The sequence below is a fragment of the Piliocolobus tephrosceles genome, chromosome 3 (genome assembly GCF_002776525.5).
Source record: "Piliocolobus tephrosceles isolate RC106 chromosome 3, ASM277652v3, whole genome shotgun sequence".
NCBI classification, from domain to species: domain Eukaryota; kingdom Metazoa; phylum Chordata; class Mammalia; order Primates; family Cercopithecidae; genus Piliocolobus; species Piliocolobus tephrosceles.
Genome location: NC_045436.1, coordinates 61,413,660 through 61,435,165, shown reverse-complemented (window position 1 = coordinate 61,435,165; position 21,506 = coordinate 61,413,660). Strand labels below are relative to the sequence as shown.

General features: G+C 38.7%; 1 protein-coding gene across 8 annotated transcripts in view; it reads left to right on the top strand.

Annotated features, from left to right (window-relative positions):
- Positions 1-21,506, top strand: part of ABHD18 (abhydrolase domain containing 18) — a 67,565-nt gene that overhangs the window by 10,563 nt on the left and 35,496 nt on the right. For 4 of the 8 annotated variants that reach the window (XM_023217579.2, XM_023217578.2, XM_023217574.2 and 1 more), the window contains exons 2-4: positions 4,764-4,872; positions 6,150-6,234; positions 13,492-13,592. In XM_023217579.2, the coding sequence (XP_023073347.1) occupies positions 4,781-4,872; positions 6,150-6,234; positions 13,492-13,592 (278 nt within the window). In that variant the 5' untranslated portion in view covers positions 4,764-4,780. Of the gene's footprint in view, positions 1-4,763; positions 4,873-6,149; positions 6,235-13,491; positions 13,593-21,506 lie in introns of those variants that run through there. The other 4 variants (XM_023217576.2, XM_023217577.2, XM_023217580.2 and 1 more) reach the window with 3 other exon arrangements.

The following is a 21,506-nucleotide window of genomic DNA, read 5'->3' as shown; positions in this document are numbered from 1 at the left end:
GAAGTGAGTTCTTGTCTCTTCAAGCCTACAGATGAAAATGAAGCCCAGCTGACACCTTGATTGAAGCCAGATGAGATCCTGAAGCAGAAAACCCAAGTAGGCTGGGTTCTTGGAAGGTAATCCTCAAGGAAAAGGGAAGAAGATGGAGGAAACAAACCAGATGCAAGAGATTTGTTCTTCAAATTCTATTCTTTAAAGGTCTTAGTTATTAAAAGCTTCCAACTATTTAAATTGTGCAGTGGTCTTTTTTGAAGACAATATTAACCTTAAGTTTTGTGGTTTTGTTTTGTTTTGTTTTTTGAGACAGAGTCTTACTCTGTCACCCACACTGAAGAGCAACAGCACTGTCATAACTCACTGCCACCTCACTCTCCCAGACTCAAGCTATCCTCCCACCTTAGCCTTCTGAGTAGCTGGGACGACAGGCACACACCACTGTGGACCACTGCACCCAACTGTTTATTATTTTTGTGTGATGTGGTCTCACTCTGTCACCCAGACCTGGAGTGCAGTAGCATGATCTTGGCCCACTGTAGCCTCTGCCAACTCAGTTCAAGCAATCGTCCCACCTCAGCCTCCTAAGTAGCTGGAACTACGGCATGCACCATCATATATGGCTAGTTTTTTGTATTTATTGTAGAGATGGGATTTCACCATGTTGCCCAGGCTGGTCTTGAACTCCTGGGCTCAAGCGATCCACCCACCTCAGCCTCCCAAAGTGCGGGATTACAGGTGTGAGCCATGGCATCTGGCAAGTTCTGTTCTGAGTTAAATAGTGAGCTACTTCTGGCTGGACGTGGTGGCTCACACCTGTAATCCCAGCACTTTGGGAGGCTGAAGAGGGTGGAGGGTGGATCACCTGAGGTCAGCAGTTTGAGACCAGCCTGGCCAACACGGTGAAACCCCATCTCTACTAAAAATACAAAAATCAGCTGGGCGTGGTGGTAGACGCCTATAATCTCAGCTACTTGGGAGGCTGAGCCAGGAGAATTGCTTGAACCCAGGAGGTGGAGGTTGCAGTGAGCCAAGATCGCTCCATTGTACTCCAACCTAGGCAACAAGAGCGAAAACTCTCAAAAAAAAGAATAGTGAACTACTTCTGCTTACTGACAAAGCTGTCAAAAGGAAAAAGAAAGCATCAATTTAATTCCCCTCAGGATTGTATTTGGAGACTCAGATTAACCCCAAATTCTATTTTGTTTTCTCAGTTTTTTTTTCTTGAGTAAATACACTAATAAATTGGTAAATACAGTAACCGAATTTACCATCTTAATAATTTTAACTCTATTGTTCAAAGGTAAGTACATTTATATTGTTGTGCAGCTGTATCACCGCTGTCCATCTCCAGTCTTCATCTTGCAAAACTGAAACTCTATACCCATTAAACAATAGCCTTCCCCTTTTCCCGTCCCCCTAGTACTGGGCAACCATCCTTCTACTTTCTGCCTCTATGAATCTGACTACTACTCTAGGTATCTTGTTTAAATTGAATCATACAATATGTGTCTTTTTGTGACTGACTTATTTCACTTAGCGTAATGTCCTCTGAGTTCATCCATGTTGTATCATGTGCCAGAAGTTCCTTCCTTTGTATGACTGAATATATTCCTATTGTGTGTTGTGATTGTTTGTATGTACTTACTTTGCTTATCCATTCATCTGCCAATGGGCACTAAAAGCTTCCACCTTTTATGTATTTATTTATTACCTAGGAAGGGAAGAAGCTTCTGCCAAATTCTAAATTTTATGGAGGAAAACAAAGCATGGCTGATTAGATAACTAGTGTTTACTTTAGATAGAATATTAATTTTAGGTCTAGTTTATGGCATATAGAATTTCCTTAAAATCAGTATTTGTATTATATTTATGCCCATTTTATAGGGTTGGGATAATTTACTTTTTTATTTTACTTTATTTTATTTTATTTATTTTATTTTGAGATGGAATCTTGCTCTGTCACCCAGGCTAGAGTGATGATTAGGTTATGAGGGCTTTATCCTCATGGATGGATTAATGTTATTATTTTGGAAGTGAATTAATTATCTAGAGAGTGGGCTTACTATAAAAGTGAGTTCAATTCTCTGTTGCTCTCTTATCATGTGATACTTCCACCATGTTATGATGCAGCAAGGTCCTCACCAAATGTTTACCCCTCAGCCTTGGACTTCCAGCCTGCAGAATTTTAAGAAGTAAATTTCTCTTCTTTATAAATTACCCAGCTGGTGTTACTCTGTTATAGCAACACAAAACAGAGCAAGACAGTATGTGTAGGTAAATAAGTAACATCAACAAGAAAAAGATCAGAAAGAGTAGACTCCAAACTGTTAGCACTAGATATGCCTGAAAAGTAAAATTAAAAGTGATAGGAAGGGGGCCAGGTACAGTGGCTCATGTCTGTAATCCCAGCACTTTGAGAGACCAAGGCGGACGGATCACCTGAGCTCAGGAGTTCAAGACCAGCGTGGCCAACATGGTGAAACACCATCTCTACTGAAAATACAAAAATTAGCTGGGGATGGTGATGGGTGCCTATAGTCCCAGCTACTCAGGAGGCTGAGACAGGAGAATTGCCTGAACCCAGGGGGCGGAGGTTGCAGTGAGCTTGGGATCCCGTCACTGCACTCCAGCCTGGGCAACAGCGAGACTCCCTTTTAAAAAAACAGAAGTGATTGGAAGGGGATTATTTTCCCCATTTTTACTATACATACCTTCATATTGGTGAATTTAAGAATTTTACAGTGAGCGTTTTTTAATTTAAAAACAGAGTACGTAATTATTTTTTCTTTCCTTTCCCTTATATTAATTATCTCTACCTGTGCTTTACCCACTGAGTAGGTAATTTTCAGCGAATTTCACTGGAACATAGTAATGGGTAGATTTCAAGAGGTGTATGATTTTAATGAGATTTGCAATTTAAAGACTTGAGTGCTCCTTGTCATGTAGCTATTGGCTTAAATACATACAGTCTCTAACTTATGATGGTTTGGCTTATGATTGTTTTGACTTGACCATAGGTTTGTCAGGGTATTAAATGTATATTCCACCTATGATTTTTTTTTTACTTATGATGGATTTATTGGGATGCAATCCCATTGTAGGTTGAGGAGCATCTGTATTGCCTTTTTGGTACCTCTTCAAAGATTTTTTTAAATTACCAGAAGAGCCCTTTAGTTGTTACCACATTGCCTTGTTTCATTTTCATCAGTGTTACTATCTTCTACTCTTACTTATTTTGATAGATAGATTTTTTAAAATTTTTAATTATTTTCCCTCCACTAAAATCTAAGATCAATGAGAACAAGACCATTCCTTTGTCATTTTTGTGGCACAGGGCCTAAAATAATGATTGGAATATAATAAGCAGTTAATAAATATTTGTTGAATGAAAAAAATCATACATAGTCTTACAAGTTCAGGAACTTATTAACCCACCCAGGGATGGTTCATCTATGGTGAACTGCACTTAACACTGGATGGATGATAATTTATAGGACTCTAGTAATTAATACCAGTTTATTTATGTATAGTGGTAGACATAAATAGTACAATAACAAAACTGTGTGTGCAATACATTTTTTCAAACATTGTTATGTCTAAACCACACATTTATCAAAGAGTCATTGAAGAGCACATGGAAACTGGGAAAAAGAGAGAGGGGTGCTTTTAAAAAAAACACTTAATCCTATACTCTGGCTATAGGTTGTCTTGTCTAACAAGTACATTAGCTAGTAAATGTTTCTTCTTGGTACTGAGAATTATAAAAGGCAGTATGAATGACTTGGTTTTGCTGGTCCAACCATAAAAAAACTTAAATGCCAGCCCAATTGATGGTGGGTTACATTCTATACCTAGGCAAACAGAGGATATTAAGTTGGTCTTGCAGGTTATTAAAAAATGAAAAAGTAAAAATAGAAGATAAAAGGGATGGTTTCAAAAAAATCTGAAGCAATGGATAAGTACTCCTTAAAGCTCATTGATGGAAATGCAGATTTCCTAAGATCTGAGAAGAAACAATTGAAAAAGGAAATGCAGATTTTCATTTTTCATTTATCTAAGTAGAGTAAACCCTGAATCTGAGTCAGGTTTCACCCACAAATCAAAATCTTACCATTCAGTTTGACAAGATGGAGGTAGATACTTAAAAATCTTTGGAAATATTTGAGAGATAGATAAATGGTACGAAAGTAGTAGCAGTGATTATTATTTTTCGTTCACTGTAGTATAGTAGAGGAGAGTGTAGTGTCGTAGTTAGATGTTGAGCTGTGTGCCTGGAATTGAATCTCAGCTATGTTTCCCGCTAGTTGTGTGACCTTGAGTAAATTATCTGTGCTTCAGTTTTCTTGTCTGTATAATTGGGATAATAAATCCTTCCTCAAAATTGTTGGTAGGTTTAATGAGAACCTGTGCATGTGTTTGTAGTTCTTAAAATAGCGGTGCCTGGCAGATAATACACTATCACATATTCCTCTACTATTTTTTTCCAGCAAATAGAGGGTACTTATTTCAGCAACTGTGCTGAGGATGGGAAGATCCTACCCTAGAGGAATTCACAGTTTAGTGAAGTTCAAGGGTGTATATCTTCTCTCTTTTCAACCCAGCTCTTTTTTTCCCCAAAATCTTGTATTTTGTTTCCAAAGGAATTAATTCAAGAATTTAGTCTGAATCTTTAATTTTACATGATAGTCAAAGAAATGGTTAGAGAATTGACCTGCTGCCTTGAAAAAAATAAAATATTTTAAAACCATTTTAATTTTGTTTTATAGATGCTTGTTTGCTACTGATGGGTGTGAGCAAGTTAGATATTCTATACCGGAGACTTCTGCTAACAAAACTTTTTATCAGAGGATGGGGAAGGCCAGAAGATCTCAAAAGGCAAGCAATTTTTTTTTCCTGAATACTTGTTCTGAATTTGTTGTTTTAATGAACATTTAAAACTTTGTTATAAAATCCCTTACTCTCAAATACAGAGCATTTGTCCAGCAAATTAGACATTAAACTATGTAAAATGTAATTATTTCCTTTTTACTTTTGTCTTTTTAGTTATTTCTCTTAAATTTTAGCCCACATCATAAATTGTACTATTTTTAAAATAATTCAGATTTTTTAAATAGCTCTCAGAAACACAGGGTAGATTTTTTACTTCAGTAATTATTAAGCTGATAAGAATTATATGTAGTTTCCAAGGATTGAGTCTTCTTGGGTAACCCGAATTTGTAATGACTTTAAAACTGGAATACACTGTAGCTCATAGGAAAATCTGGACTTAAGAAAATGAATTTTCAGCCAGGATTGGTAGCTCACTCCTGTAATTCCAGCACTTTGGGAGACTGAGGTGGGCGGATCACGAAGTCAGAAGTTCCAGACCAACCTGGCCAACATGGTAAAACCGTCTCTACTAAAAATAAAAAAATTGGCCAGGCGCGCTGGCTCACTCTGTAATTCCAGCACTTTGGGAGGCCTAGGCAGGTGGATCACGATGTCAGGAGTTCAAGAACAGCCTGGCTAATGTAGTGAAATCCCGTCTCTACTAAAAATACAAAAAATTAGCCGGGCGTGGTGGCGGGCACCTGTAATCTTAGCTACTCCAGAGGCTAAGGCTGGAGAATCGCTTGAACCCGGGTGGCGGAGGTTGCAGCAAACCGAGATCGCGCTACTGCACACCAGCCAGGGCGACAGTGTGAGACTCTTGTCTCAAAAAAATAAATACAAAAATTAGCCAGGTGTGGTGGCGTATGCCTGTAATCCCAGCTACTCGGGAGGCTGAGGCAGGATTGCTTGAACCTGGGAGGCAGAGGTCGCGGTGAAGTGAGATCGCGCCACTGCACTCTAGCCTGGGTGACAAAGCAAGACTCCGTCTCGGAAAAAAAAAAAAGAAAATGAATTTTCAGCATTGGTGCCTTTAATTTTGAGTCTTGTATGTATTAATTACTTTCTGAACAATATTGTTTCTCACATTTTTCTGAAAAAAGTGTTCAGTTTGGGAAAAAACAGCCTAATCTCTTTCTTTAATGATCAAAATTAAATTTTAATATGGCTTATGAACTGGATTTGCTAATTTTTAATTACTGTTAATCAGTCTCAATTATAATATGCCTAGTAGGTGATATAAAAGATGAATTTTTTCCTTTTTGTCTTCTTTCCCGTAATAGACTCTTTGAATTCAGAAAGATGATTGGAAATCGAGAGAGATGCCAGAATCTGGTTTCAAGCGATTATCCAGTACACATTGATAAGGTATTCAAATAAGAGAAAAACAGTTATAGGAATTGTGGTTTGACATAAATATGTCTAAGAATAGATTACATATTGGAGTATAACAACAATAAACACTAAAATATGAGTGCAGTATGGATTTTTCATTTCATATTTAAAGAATACTATTTGTGGGCCGGGCGCAGTGGTTCACGCCTGTAATCCCAGCACTTTGGGAGGCGGAGGCAGGTGGATCACCTGAGGTTGGGAGTTTTAGATCAGCCTGAACAACGTGGAGAAACCCCGTCTCTACTTTAAAAAAATACAAATTAGCCGGGCATGGTGGCGCATGCCTATAATCCCAGCTACTCAGGAGGCTGAGGCAGGAGAATCACTTGAACCCGGGAGGTGGAGGTTGCAGTGAGCCAAGATCATGCCATTGCACTCCAGCCTGGACGACAAGAGTGAAACTCCGTCTCAAAAATAAACAAACAAATAATACTATCTGTGCACTAACTGGATGTTGTTAATAACTACGTTCACGTATATTTGGGAGCATATGTTTATTACTTGCCTAAATATATAGAGAAGTATTTAGGCTGGATATATCTGGATCTCATTTTCTATCTTTAGGCTCAGGAGGGTTAAACTACTCAACATTACAGAAGAATAGTGAGTATTAAAGGGGAGTAATCTAGTTGGAGAATCAACACATAAGAAATTATTAGCAAACAACTGTTGAATAACACCAGGAAAAATATTATGGGATACAGTTAATTCCTGAGAGAATGGTAGAGAGAAAAAGCTATAAAATTAGAGAAGACAAGGATGTTTTTGAAATCTTTTTTTTTTTAAAGGAGGCACCTGGTTTTCTGTAAAATATTTCTAGGTTTATGTAATTGCATACTTTGATGTATTATTGGAAAGGGGATACAAATAGGCAAGCTTCACACATCCCTCACTCCCCTTCAACCGAAGTAACTATACTTGCCTCTCATATGTTTTGGGTATCTTTAGATTTCTCTTTTCAAAAGAGTTTGACTGCTAAGAACAAAATTTTATAGATTGAAAACCCCTCCTCTACATCATAGAAGTTCTTTCTGTATCTTCTGAATTAATAACATTTCTCCCTGTACCCTCAAATTTTGCCAACTATTTTTATCCTCTATATTTTTTCTATTAAAAAATTATAAACTTAAAAAAATTTTAAATGTACCAAGTTAAAAAAAAATCTCCTTTAATCTCTGCCACTTTCCACTACCTAATTCCATTTCCCTCCCAAGAGTGAATTGCTGTTAAGATTTTGGAATGCATTCTTACTGATCCACTACCCTTAGTTTTTAAAAACTGAGACAAGGATATCCCAGCACTTTGGGAGGCCAAGGCGAGAGGATCGTGAGGTGAAGAGATCAAGACCATACTGGCCAACATGGTGAAACCCTGTCTCTACTAAAAGAAAAATTAAAAAATTAGCTGGGCGTGGTGGCGCGCACTTGTAGTTCCAGCTACTCGGGAAGCTGAGGCAGGAGAATCGCTTGAACCCAGGATACGGAGGTTGCAGTGAGCCGAGATTGCGCCACAGCACTCCAGCCCGGCGACAGAGCGAGACTCCGTCACAAGGAAAAAAAAAAAAAACAATTGAGATAAAATTCACCCTTTTACAATATACAATTGAATGGTTTTTAAATTATATTACCAAGATGTGCAGCCATCAACATTGTCACTAATTCTAGAATATTTTCATTGTCCTAGAAAGAAACCCTGTATCCATTAGCTGTCACTTTCCCTTGCCTCTTCCGCCACCTGCTAGCAATCACTAGTCTACCCTCTGTCTCTATGGGTTCTCCTACTGTGAACATTTCTTATAAATGGAATCATGCAATATGTAGCTTTTTTTATCTGGCTTCTTCACTTAGCATAATGTTTTCAAGGTTCGTCCATGTTGTAGCATGTGTCAGTACTTCTTTTTGGTTTTTTTTTTTTTTTACACCATCAGAACATTCAAGGAAAACTTTATCCTTTTGTATAGCTAAATAATATTCTATTGTATTGTATATCACAGTTTGCTTATCAAATCATAAATTGTTGGACATTTGGGTTGTTTTCACTTTTTGGCTATTATAAATAATGCTGCTATGAATACTCAAGTATGAGTTTTTGTGTGAACGTATGTTTTTAGTTCTCTTATGTATACTGAAGAGTTTAATTATTGGGTCATATGATGATAACTCTAAGTTATCATAAGTTTGATAACTATCAAACTGTTTTCCAAAGTGACTATACTATTTTATATTCCCACCAGCAGTGAATAAACATTCTGATTTTGCCATACGCACAAACTTTGTACTTGTCCAAGTCATCATAGTGGGTATAAAAGTATTTCCTTGTAGTTTCGACTACGCCCTAATGGCTGTGAAGCTGAACATCTTTTCAAGTGTGAATTGGCCATTTGTATACCTTCTTTGGAGAACTGTCTTTTCAAACCTTTGCTCCTTTTTACGTTGAGTTCTCCATCTTTTTATTGTTGGGTTGTATCTTGCTTAATTTTAAAATCCATGTTATGTATAATATGTGTAATTCTGAAATTGTCTTTTCTTACCAAGTTGCCAGCTATCAGAACGCTAATTTGTTGCATTATTTTTCCCTTTAACATTAGTTTGTTCTGCTTCCTTTATTAATAATTAATAATGTGCTGGGTGCGGTGGCTCACGCCTGTAATCTCAGCACTTCGGGAGGCTGAGGTGGTGGATCATTTGAGGTCAGGAGTTCAAGACCAGGCTGGCCAACATGGTGAAACCCCATCTCGATTAAAAATACAAAAATTAGCTGGGCATGGTGGTGCATGCCTGTAATCCCAGCTACTTGGGAGGCGGAGGCAGCAGAATTGATTGAGCCTAGGAGGCAGAGGTTGCAGTGAGCTGAAATTATGCCTCTGTACTCAAGTCTGGGCAACAGAGTGAGACCCTGTCTAAAAAAAAAAAAAAAAAAAAAAAAAAAATTTAATAATGTATTAGTTTGTGCTGCTGCTTTATCAAATAACTTATTCTCGTAAAATACATAAAAGGGTTGAGTGCGGTGGCTTATGCCTGTAATCCCAGCACTTGGGGAGGCCGAGGAGCATGGATCACTTGAAGTCAGAAGTTTGAGACCAGTCTGGCCAACATGACAAAACCCCATCTCTAATAAAAATACAAAAAAATTAGCCAGGCATGCTGGTACATGCCTGTAGTCCCAGCTACTCAGGAGGCTGAAGCAGGAGAATTGCTTGAATCTGGGAGGCAGAGGTTGCAGTGAGCTGAGATAGCACTCACTGCACTCCAGCCTGGGTGACAGAGCAAGACTCAAAAAATAAAAATAAATAAATAAAAATGAATACATAAGAAGAACACTTTAAAACTATACCAATAGGCATAAAAAACTAAATTGGAAAGTTTTTTGGATTAAAAATTCAGTTTTAGCCGGAAGCGGTGGCTCAAGCCTGTAATCCCAGCACTTTGGGAGGCCGAGACGGGTGGATCACGAGGTCAGGAGATCGAGACCATCCTGGCTAACACGGTGAAACCCCATCTCTACTAAAAAATACAAACAACTAGCTGGATGAGGAGGCGGGCGCCTGTAGTCCCAGCTACTCGGGAGGCTGAGGCAGGAGAATGGAATAAACCTGGGAGGCGGAGCTTGCAGTGAGCTGAGATCCGGCCACTGCACTCCAGCCTGGGCGACAGAGTGAGACTCCGTCTCAAAAAAAAAAAAAAAAAATTCAGTTTTATAGAGATATTATGTCTCCTTAAGCATTTTTTAAAATGTAATGCAATTTCAATTAAAGTATTGAACATGGAACCTACATTCATAAAAGCATCCTAAAATTATTTTGAGAAAATGCTGAGAGTAAAATCAGATCAAGAATACTCTGGAAAGGAAGAGTTGTAAACAAAGACTAGTTCAGTCATATAACAATGAGTATTAAAATGCTGCAGTTATCAACACAGCATGATATGGGTGCAGAAATAAAAGATAGGCAAATAAGACCTAATGAAGGATTGAAAATAACTGGCAGAAATATATGAATGTTTAGTACATAGTAATAGTAGTGTTTTAAGTCAGTTGCAAAAATATGTGGGTCATTTAATAGATGACATTTGTCCAGCTGATTACAAAAAAAAACTTTTGTGTGTGTGTGTAAACAAAACAAAATGTTGTTTTGTTTTGAGACAAGGTCTCACTCTGTCACCCAGCTGCACTGCAGTGGTGCAGTCATGGCTCACTGCAGCCGTGACTTCCTGGACTCCAGTGATCCTCCCACCTCAGCCACGTACGTAGCTGGGACCACAACCACATGCCACCACGTTCAGCTAATTTTTGTATTTTCTGTAGAGAAAGAGTTTTTGCCATGTTGCTCAGGCTGATCTTGAATTCCTGGGCTCGAGAGATCTGCCCACCTCAGCCTCCCAGAGTACTGGGATTACAGGTGTGAGTCACTACACCTGACCTAGAATTTGTTTTTTAAAAAACTAGCTTGTGCTGGGTGCAGTGGCTCACACTTGTAATCCTAGCACTTTGGGAGTCCGAGATGGGTGGATCATGTGAGCTCAGGAGTTTGAGACCAGCCTGGTGGTTTTTAATATGGTGAAACCCCGTCTCTACTAAAAATAAAAAAAATTAGCCGGCCATGGTGATGTGCGCCTGTAATCCCAACTACTCAAGAGGCTGAGGCAGGAGAATCGCTTGAACCCGGGGGGGCGGAGGTTGCAGTGAGCCGAGATTGTGCCAGCACACTCCAGCCTGGACAACAAAGTAAGACTGTTTCAAAACAAAACAAAACAAAAAAAGCTAGCTTGTAATCCTAGCACTTTGGGAGGCCAAGTCGGGCAGATTGCTTGAGTCCAGGAGTTTGAGACCATCCTGGGCAACATGGCAAAACCCTGTCTTTACCAAAAAAATGTAAAAATTAGCTGGGTGTGGTGGTATGCCTGTAGTCCCAGCTACTCTGGAGGCTGAGGTGGAAGGATTGCTTGAACCCTGGGAGGTGAAGCATACAGTGAGCCAGGATGGCAGCACTGCACTCCAGCCTGGGTGACAGAGTGAGACCCTGTTTCCCCAAAAATTAACTAATTAGTTAATTAATTTTTTTAAAAGTTAGATATATACATCATCCACAGATACGTTTTTGTTTCTGATTTGAATGAAAATATGTGGTAATTCAATGCTACTTTAATTTTTTTACTATTGACCTGAAATTTTTAAGAAATAATTAGGCCAGACACAATGGCTCATGCCTTAATACCCAACACTTTGGGAGGCTTGAGGCCGGGCGTTCCAGACTAGCCTGAGCAACATAGTGAGATCCTGTCTCTACAAAAAGAAAATAAATACTTATTGGAGGGGAGAATAAGTTTAGGTATTGAATGTTAGCAAATGCTTTTTTTATATATATAGAAATTATGTTTTTTTCTCATTTACTATGTTGAAATGACTCTACATCAGATTGCCTGACACTGAAGCATTGTAACATATTTGATGTCAACCCTTATTTGATTATGGTAACTTATTTTTGAAATTTGTAAACAATTATTTTTATACTGTTGAATGTTGTTGAATTCTCTTAACGAGTAGTTTATTTTGAGTTATTGCATGTCAGTGTATGAATGTGGTTTATTTATAGTTTATTTTCTCAACTAGATTATAGTAAAGGATATGGAAGGAAAAGAAATGTGTATAGGCAGGAACCATGTCTTTAAAAACCACAGTGGTCCACAGAATCAGAGAAAATGTTTACAAACTATTCATCTGACAGGGAATTAAGAACCAGAATATAAGGAGCTCAAATAAATTAATAGGAAAAAATCATAATCTGATTTTAAAATGGGTAAAAGATCTGAATAGACATTTTACATTTTTCTTTTGTTTTTTTGAGACAGAGTCTTGCTGTGTTGCCAGGCTGGAGTGCAGTGGCTCAGTGTTGGCTCACTGCAACCTCTGCCTCCTGGGTTCAAGTGATTCTCCTGCCTCAGCCTCCTGAGTAGCTGGAACTATAGGCGCGCGCCATCACGTCAGGCTAATTTTTTGTATGTTAGTAGAGACAGGGTTTCACCATGTTGGTAAGGCTGGTCTCGAACTCCTGACCTCAAGTGATCTGCCTGCCTTGGCCTCCCAAAGTGCTGGGATTACAGGCGTGAGCCACTGCGCCTGGCCGACATTTCACATTTTTCAAAAGAAGACATACACATGGCCAACCACGTATATGAAAAATTGCTCAGCATCATAATCATCAGAGAAATGCACATCAAAATTACAGTGATATATCATTTACCCTAGTTAAAATGGCTTTTATTCAAAAGACAGGCAATAATAAAAGCTGGTGAGGATGTAGAGAAAGAGGAAGAGGAAACCTCGTTCACTGTTGGTGGGAATGTAAGTTAGTACGACCACTGTGGAGAACAGTATGGAACTTCCTCAAAAGCTAAAACTGGAACTACCATATGACCCAGCAATCCCCCCACTGGGTATGTATGAAAAAGAAAGGAAATCACTGTATCAAAGAGATATGAGCACTCCCATGTTTATTGTAGCACTGTTCTTAGTAGCCAAAATGCAGAATCAACCTAAGTGTTCACCAGCAGATGAATGGATAAAGAAAATGTACAAATATGCAGTGAAATATTATTCAATCATAAGCAAGAATGAAATCTTGTCCTTTGCAACAGCATGGATGGAACTGAAGGACATTGTGTTAAGTAAATTAAGCCAGTCACAGAAGGACAAATTTCATGTGTTTTCACTCATATGTGGGAGCTAAATATTTTTAAAAATTGAACGCATGGAGATGAAGAGTAGATTGATGATTATCAGAGGTTAAGAAAAGTAGCAGGGAGGGGAAGATAGAATGGAGATGATTAATGGGTGCAAATGTACAGTTAGAATCAATAAGATCTAGTATTTGATAGCATAATAGAGTCACTATAATTAACAATAATTTATTGTATATTTTGAAATAAGAGTGAAATTGGAATGTTCCTAACACAAGGAAATGATAGGTGCTTCAGGTGATGGATACCCCAATTGCCCTGATTTGATCATTACAACTTGTATGCCGGTATCAAAACATCACATGTACCCTATAATACACTCAATGATTATGCACACAGAATAATTAATGATAAAGTACAGTGGCACAAAAAGTTTACATGGTAGGTGCTGAAAACATGATTTTAATTGAATAGAACTTTTTATTAGAAGAACATCCATGATAGACCAAGATATCTTAGTTTTCTTGCATACATCTTGGTTTTGATTTTCTTTTAGATTGAAGAGCAATCAGATTGTAAGATCTTAGATGGACACTTTGTTTCCCCTATGGCTCACTATGTGCCTGATATCATGCCAATTGAATCTGTTATTGCAAGGTAAGAATTTTTTGTTCAAAAAGATGAATTAATATGTTATTTATGTTCATTAAAATTATAATGTCAACACTATGTTATTTGAAATTAGGAGTAACAAGGCAGGCCTAAATTATTGAAAAGGCTGAATTAGAAGATATTTTAATTCTTCTAAGAACATAAGGAGTATATGTACAAGGATATTCATTGAAGCATTGTTTATAGTTGCAAAAAATAGATAATTGCCTAAATGTTCAACAGTAGGTGATTATTTATCCATACTGTGGATACCATTAGTGACATGGAAATATGGTCACAATATGTGAAAGTTTAAGAAGATAATACAAAGGATTTTTTAGTTCCATTTTTGTAAATATACAAGTACGCACACATAATCACACAGAAGTTTCCTAAAGATATATATGAATATACAAACTCTGCTTATCTCTGAGTGGAGAGATTTTTGGCTTTTAAATTTTTAGTTTTAGGTCAGGCATGGTGGCTTATGCCTGTAGTCCCAGCACTTTGGGAAGACAAGGCAGTTGGATCACTTGAGTTCAGGAGTTCTAGACCAGCCTTGCCAACATGGCGAAACTCCATCTCTACTAAAAATACAAAAAATTAGCCAGATGTGGTGGCAGACACCTGTAATCCCAGCTACCTGGGAGGCTGAGGCAGGAGAATTGATTGAACCCAGGAGACGGAGATTGCAGTGAGCCAAGATTGTACCACTGCACTCCAGCCTGGGCCACAGAGTAAGACTCTGTCTCAAAAAAAAAAAAAAAAAAAATACAATGTACATGTGTTGATTTTATAATAGGAAGAAGAAGTACTTTTAAGTGAAGAAACTAAAAAACGTGGTAACTTAGATTAGACAGACTACATAGTTCAGCTAAGTAAAGCACCTCAGGATTGGTATATAATTAGCATGTCAGTTTGAGAATGTAAATAGATATTCTGAAATAGCTGAGGTTCATAAGTGGTTAATTATACAATAGTTGAGAACTGGCTTTTTGGATCTTTGTTAGAGTACAGAGGTTATTCTTTTTTTTTTTTTTTTGAGACGGAGTCTGGCTCTGTCGCCCAGGCTGGAGTGCAGTGGCCGGATCTCAGCTCACTGCAAGCTCCACCTCCCGGGTTCACGCCATTCTCCTGCCTCAGCCTCCCGAGTAGCTGGGACTACAGGCGCCACCACCTCGCCCGGCTAGTTTTTTGTATTTTTTTTTTAGTAGAGACAGGGTTTCACCATGTTCGCCAGGATGGTCTCGATCTCCTGACCTCGTGATCCACCCGTCTCGGCCTCCCAAAGTGCTGGGATTACAGGCTTGAGCCACCGTGCCCGGCCGGCATTATTTTAAATTTATATTTTTTTCTGTTGATAGCCTCTGAATGAAAGGCAACAATGTCATGTAGTGGAAAGAGCTAGAACTTTGGAATTAAACAGATCTGGGATCGAACCCTGAGTCTACTACTTATGGACCTAACGTCAATTACTTAATCTCTGAACCAGGCTTTACAAAGTAGGACTAATAACACTTAATCTCGTAGGGTTGTTGAAAGTGATAAATAAGGAATGAGGCCGAGCACGGTGGCTCACACCTGTAATCTCAGCACTTTGGAAGGCCAAGGCAGGCGGATCACCTGACATCAGGAGTTCGAGACCAGCCTGGCCAACATAGTGAAACCCCATCTCTACTAAAAATACAATAAAATTTAGCCAGGCATGGTGGCAGACATCTGTAATCCCAGCTACTCGGGATGCTGAGGCAGGAGAATCACTTGAACCTGGGAGGCCGAGGTTGCAGTGAGCTGAGATCACGCTATTGGACTCCAGGCTAGGTGACAAGAGTGAAACACCATCTTAAAAAAAAAAAAAAAAAAAGAATGAAAATAGCATGCAGGGAATATAAAAAACATAAACGTGTAGCTAGTTTATGTATTTATTTATTTGTTTGACAGAGTCTTGCTTTGTCAGTCAGGCTAGGATGCAGTGGTGCTATCTAGGCTCACTGCACCCTCAACCTGCCCGGCCCAAGTGATCCTCTCACCTCAGCCTCCTGAGTAGCTGGGACTGTAAACTGGTGTCATTAGACCTGGCTAATTTTTTTTTAGTTTTTTTTGTAGATATAGGGGTCTCACTACATTGTCCAGACTGATCTCAAATTCCTGGGCTCAAGTGATCCTCCTGCCTTTGCTCCCCAGAGTGCTGAGATTACAGACTTGAGCCACTGCACCCAGCCTTAACTGTTTTAGATATGCTTTGTCTTATTAATGCTTTATTAAAAGCATTAAGTCAACCTGGGCAACATAGAAAGACACTGTCTCTACAAAAAAAAATAGAAAATAAATTTTCTGGCCATGATGGCATGTGCCTCTAGTCTTACCTACTCAGGAGGCTAAGGCTGAAGATTGCCTGATCGAGGTTAGAGTGAGCTATAATTGTACCACTGCACTCCAGCGTGGGTGACAGAGCATGACCGGTCCTGTGTCAAAAAAAAAAAAAAAAAAATTTTTTTAAACATAAGTGAATGTGTAGCTCTTTAGCCTGTAGGCAAAAGGATATAGAAGGAAAAGAAACTTTCAGTTTTTACATATCATCACTTCAATCCCTGGAACTATGTGTCCCTTTCTCATAGATTCTCCACCTTATCTGGACAGTTATACAAGCTATAAAGCATAAAGAAAGGAGGAAAATTATGTGATTTTACTCAGACTCAGAAGTACTCCTCAACATCTGTTGGAAATTGAGGAAGGGTTCTTTCCAGTTAGTGACAGGAATGGGGAAACAAGTTGACTTCCTGTCTCTGCAGTGTCATATTTTTACAACATAATTAATATTTTTTCAAAAATTTCTAGTCAGATTTAAAGCATGACTTATTTTGATGAAAGACTATAAATTCCCAGGTGATGCACATTGATGTCTACTTTTCCTTTCTTTCCCCCTGTCATTTTTGTGCAGCAATTGATCTCATTGCATTAGAAAATGCAAATAAGAAAAAAGAAAAAAAAAATCATTGGTAATTCCACCAATGAGTGATAACCACTATTTTATGTATATTCTAATCTTTCTCCTATGTGTTCACATACAACTGTACTTACTCTTTTTTTGACCTAATTAATCAATGAATATGCAGTTGATTATCATTAACGGCTTTTTGGTATTCCATAATGTGGCTCTACCATAATTTACTAATTCCTTATGGTGCACATTTAAGTTGCATTGTTTTTCACTCTTATAAACAACATCACAATGAACATCCTTATGTACATCTCCTTACCTGCTTCTCTGATTATTTTTATGCCATAAGTTGCTTAACGTGGAATTTCTGTATTTATAAGATTTGTGTAGATTTTAAACTTTTGGTCATATTGTCAAATAAGTTGGAAAAGTTTAAGGCTATGCCAAGTATAGATTAATCCACAGGGAGAAGCCTATTTGTCCTGTTATCATTTGGTTCATTACTTGTGATTCTGTCTCTTTTTCACACTTTCTGTTTTTATTGAGGTAGAGAAAAATATATCAGGTAAATGAAATAAGGAAACTGCAAGCATTCTTTTCCCTTAAAAGAACAATTTTAAGACTGCTAAAGATCTGTGGTGACGGGATTTATAGATCACAAAATATGGATTTCCCTGTGTAATGCAAAATAGCTGATGAAATTGTGATATATCTTCTGGACAGCCTATATTGGAAATGTACTTATGTCAAAATTCCAAATGAACTATAATATTTTAAAACATAGCATTCAGGCCAGATGTGGTGGCTCTGGGAGGCCTATAATCCCAGCGCTTTGGGAGGCCGAGGTGGGCAGATCACCTTGAGGTCAGGAGTTCGAGACCAGTTTGGCCAACATGGTGAAATCCTGTCTCTACAAAAGTTAGCCAGGCATGATGGCTGGTGCCTGTAATCCAAACTACTCGGGAGGCTGAGACAGGAGAATTGCTTGAACCCGGAAGGCGAAGGTTGCAGTGAGCCGAGATCGTGCCATTGTACTCCAGCCTGGGTGACAGAGCGAAAATTCTGTCTCAAAACAAACAAAACAAAACAAAAAGAAAACGTCCATTTGAGCAACCTTAAATAATTTTATGGTAACATGGCATAATTTAGTATTCAAATATTACCCAAGATTGAATTGTAATAAAAGTTCAGGAAAATTTAATGTTTATCTTCTGGTAAAATATTAATATTCCTTCGAGGATAGTTTATATGTCTTCTATACGATTTTCATTTCTCAGCATCAGAGGTAAAAATATTTTTCACATAATTGGGTTTAGGTTCCTCAAATATTTAGGGATAAAACACTCATTTTATGTATTTATTTATTTATTTAAATTTTTTGAGGTGGGGTCTCACTCTGTTGCCTAGGCTGGAGTGCATTGGCGCGATCTTGGCTCACTGCAACCTCTGCCTCCCAGGTTCAAGGGATTCTCATGCCTCAGCCTCCCTAGTAGCTAGGATTATAGGCACATGCCACTACGTCCGCCCGCCTGGCTAATTTTTGTATTTTTAGTAGAGATGGGGTTTCACCATGTGGTCCAGGCTGGTGTCAAACTCCTAACCTCAAGTGATTCACCTGCCTCAGCCTCCCAAAATGCTGGGATTACAGGCTTGAGCCACTTGACCCAACCAGGCACTCATTTTAAATTATGCCTACTTAACAATAAACTGCTCTAGGCTTTCATGATATTTTATTCCATTTATAGAAATATGTGTGTATGTATATGTATATATCTGTGCGTGTATGTGTAACAAAACCAGCTATCCTTTCAGCATTACTTCAGATGTTACTTTTATGCCATATTCCAAATTGAACCAAAGAAGTAAGATACTACTTAAAATAATGAAATGTAGATAATTCCTGTTCTGATTTCATGCTTACTACTCATCTAGTTTTTATTTTTAAAAGAATAGTGGTTTATTAGAGACTAGAAAGAGCAGTATTTCTAAATTAATAGACTCATGTGATTTTAAATATATATACATTAAACTTTAAAATTAAAAATTAGGCCGGGCGCGGTGGCTCACGCCTGTAATCCCAGCACTTTGGGAGGCCAAGGCGGGCGGATCACAAGGTCAGGAGATCGAGACCATCCTGGCTAACACCGTGAAACCCCATCTCTACTAAAAACATACAAAAAATTAGCCGGGCGTGGTGGCAGGCGCCTATAGTCCCAGCTACTCGGGAGGCTGAGGCAGGGGAATGGCGTGAACCTGGGAGGCGGAGCTTGCAGTGAGCCGAGATCGTGCCACTGCAATCCAGCCTGAGTGACAGATTGAGACTCGGTCTCAAAAAAATAAATAATAAAAAAATTAAAAATTAAATTTTATAACATTTTAAATACATATCAATAAAATAAAGATAAGCAGGAAAAATAATACTTTAATTTTCACTGCTACTTTATTTGGATGATTTTAACAGCAGTAAATCTAAATATATTTATGTATGATTTTAAATATAAGTATGTAACTAAATTAGTAAATTCAATGTTATAAGCAGGAAAAATAAGACTTTAATATTATGCTCTGTTTTTTTCTAATGATTACAACAATAGTTTTTTCCAATGTTTTAAAAATCATTCTTACTGTCTTTAAATGGCATAAATGGCATTCAGTAGTTCTCTACTCATTCTAAAAAGCAAAAAAAATTGCATAAAAATTTTTCTTGGCTATAAAAAATTCTGTGTAGGTACTGGTAATTCCCTGTGTCTAACATAAGGAAGACTTATGTCTCAGCCATGACTCAGCCACTCAGCTCCCTGTCCTTGGGTAATTTATTTAACTGTATGGTACTTAACGTCTTCTCACTTCTGAATTAGGGCTTGCTGGAAAGATACAGGCAGGAATAAAGAAATTAAAGTTGAAAGGAGTGTAGACTAGTAGAGGAAAAGGAGTAGACAGCTACATATTTATTTATATGTGCTGGAAAACCAGTATTTAGCTAAAATCTTTTATAAAACTAATGTGATATGACTTGAGCAGAGCCAAAATTTAACTGTTCAAATAAATAGTATTCACTCACCTTTTCACTTTTATCGGGGGAGCCAGCCCCCAATATTTCAACATACATTCTTTCTATTTTCCCTAAGTGTTGGCCGATCTGGGAAATAAAGAGTACAAAGAGAAATTTTACAGCTGGGCCTCCAGGGGTGTCATCACATATTGGTAGAACTGTGATGGCGACCGCAAGCCACAAAACCAGCAAGTTTTTATTAGGGATTTTGAAAGGGGAGGGTGTGTATGAACAGGGAGTAGGTCACAATGATCACATGCTTCAAAGGGCAATAAAGATCACAGGCAAAGGCAAAATTAGAATTACTGATGAGGGTCTATGTCCTGCTGTGCATGCATTGTCTTGATAAACATCTTAACAGGAAACAGGATTCAAGAGCAGACAACCAGTCTGACTAGAATTTACCAGGCTGGAATTTCCCAATCCTAGTAAGCCTGAGAGTACTGCAGGAGACCAGGGTGTATTTCAGTCCTTATCTCAGTCGCATAAGACAGATAATCCCAGAGTGGCTGTCTATAGACCTGCCTGCATTCCTTCCCCAGGGTTATTCCTTGCTGGGAAAAGAATTCAGTGATATTTCTCCTACTCGCTTTCTGCAAGAAGAAAAATATGGCTCTATTCTGCCCGACCCTGCAGGCAGTCAGACCTTATAGGTATCTTCCTTTGTTCCCTGAAAATCGCTGTTATTCTGTTCTTTTTCAGGGTGCACTGATTTCATATTGTTCAAACACATGTTTTACAATCCATTTGTACAATAGTGGTCCTGAGGTGATGTACATTCTCAGCTTACGAAGCTAATGTGATTAAGAGATTAAAGACAGGCATAAGAAATTAGAAGAGTATTGATTGGAGAAGTGACAAATGTCCATGAAATCTTCACAATTTATGTTCAGAGATTGCAGTAAAGACAGGCGTAAAAAATTATAAAAGTATTAATTGGCCAGGCGCGGTGGCTCAAGCCTGTAATCCCAGCACTTTGGGAGGCCGAGACAGGCGGATCACGAGGTCAGGAGATCGAGACCATCCTGGCTAACACGGTGAAACGCCGTCTCTACCAAAAACTACAAAACACTAGCCGGGCAAGGTGGCGGGTGCCTGTAGTCCCAGCTACTCGGGAGGCTGAGGCAGGAGAATGGCGCAAACCTGGGAGGCGGAGCTTGCAGTGAGCTGAGATCCGGCCACTGCACTCCAGCCTGGGCAACAGAGCGAGACTCTGCCTCAAAAAAAAAAAAAAAAAAGTATCAATTTTGGCAACTGATAAATGTCCCTGAAAACTTCACAATTTATGTTCTTCTGCCTTGGCTCCAGCCAGTCCCTCCGTTTGGGGTTCCTGACTTCCCACAACACACTTTCTAGTTGATTTGCATCTAATACAGATGTACATACACAATCTTTTTCTTTTTTTTGAGATGGAGTCTCGCTCTGTCACCCAGGCTGGAGTGCAGTGGCCAGATCTCAGCTCACTGCAAGCTCCGCCTCCAGGGTTTATGCCCTTCTCCTGCCTCAGCCTCTCGAGTAGCTGGGACTACAGGTGCCCGCCACCACACCCGGCTAGTTTTTTGTATTTTTTTTTTAGTAGAGACGGGGTTTCACCGTGTTAGCCATGATGGTCTCGATCTCCTGACCTCATGATCTGCCCATCTCGGCCCCTCCCAAAGTGCTGGGATTATAGGCTTGAGCCACTGCGCCCGGTCACATACACAATCTTACTGTACTCTCTGGAGATCAGGAAATATGATGAAAGAGTGTTGAAGACTTACATTTCAAAAGACTAGGCAGTTAAAAGGATATTCTTATTTTAAAAAGGAAAAAGTAACAACAAAAGACTAGGCAGAATCAGTACAAGGAGTTCTTTGAGGGCGGGGTAGAAGGAATACTCATTTCATATGACTAATAAAATTAGAGTTTTCTTGAATCTCAGCCCTCT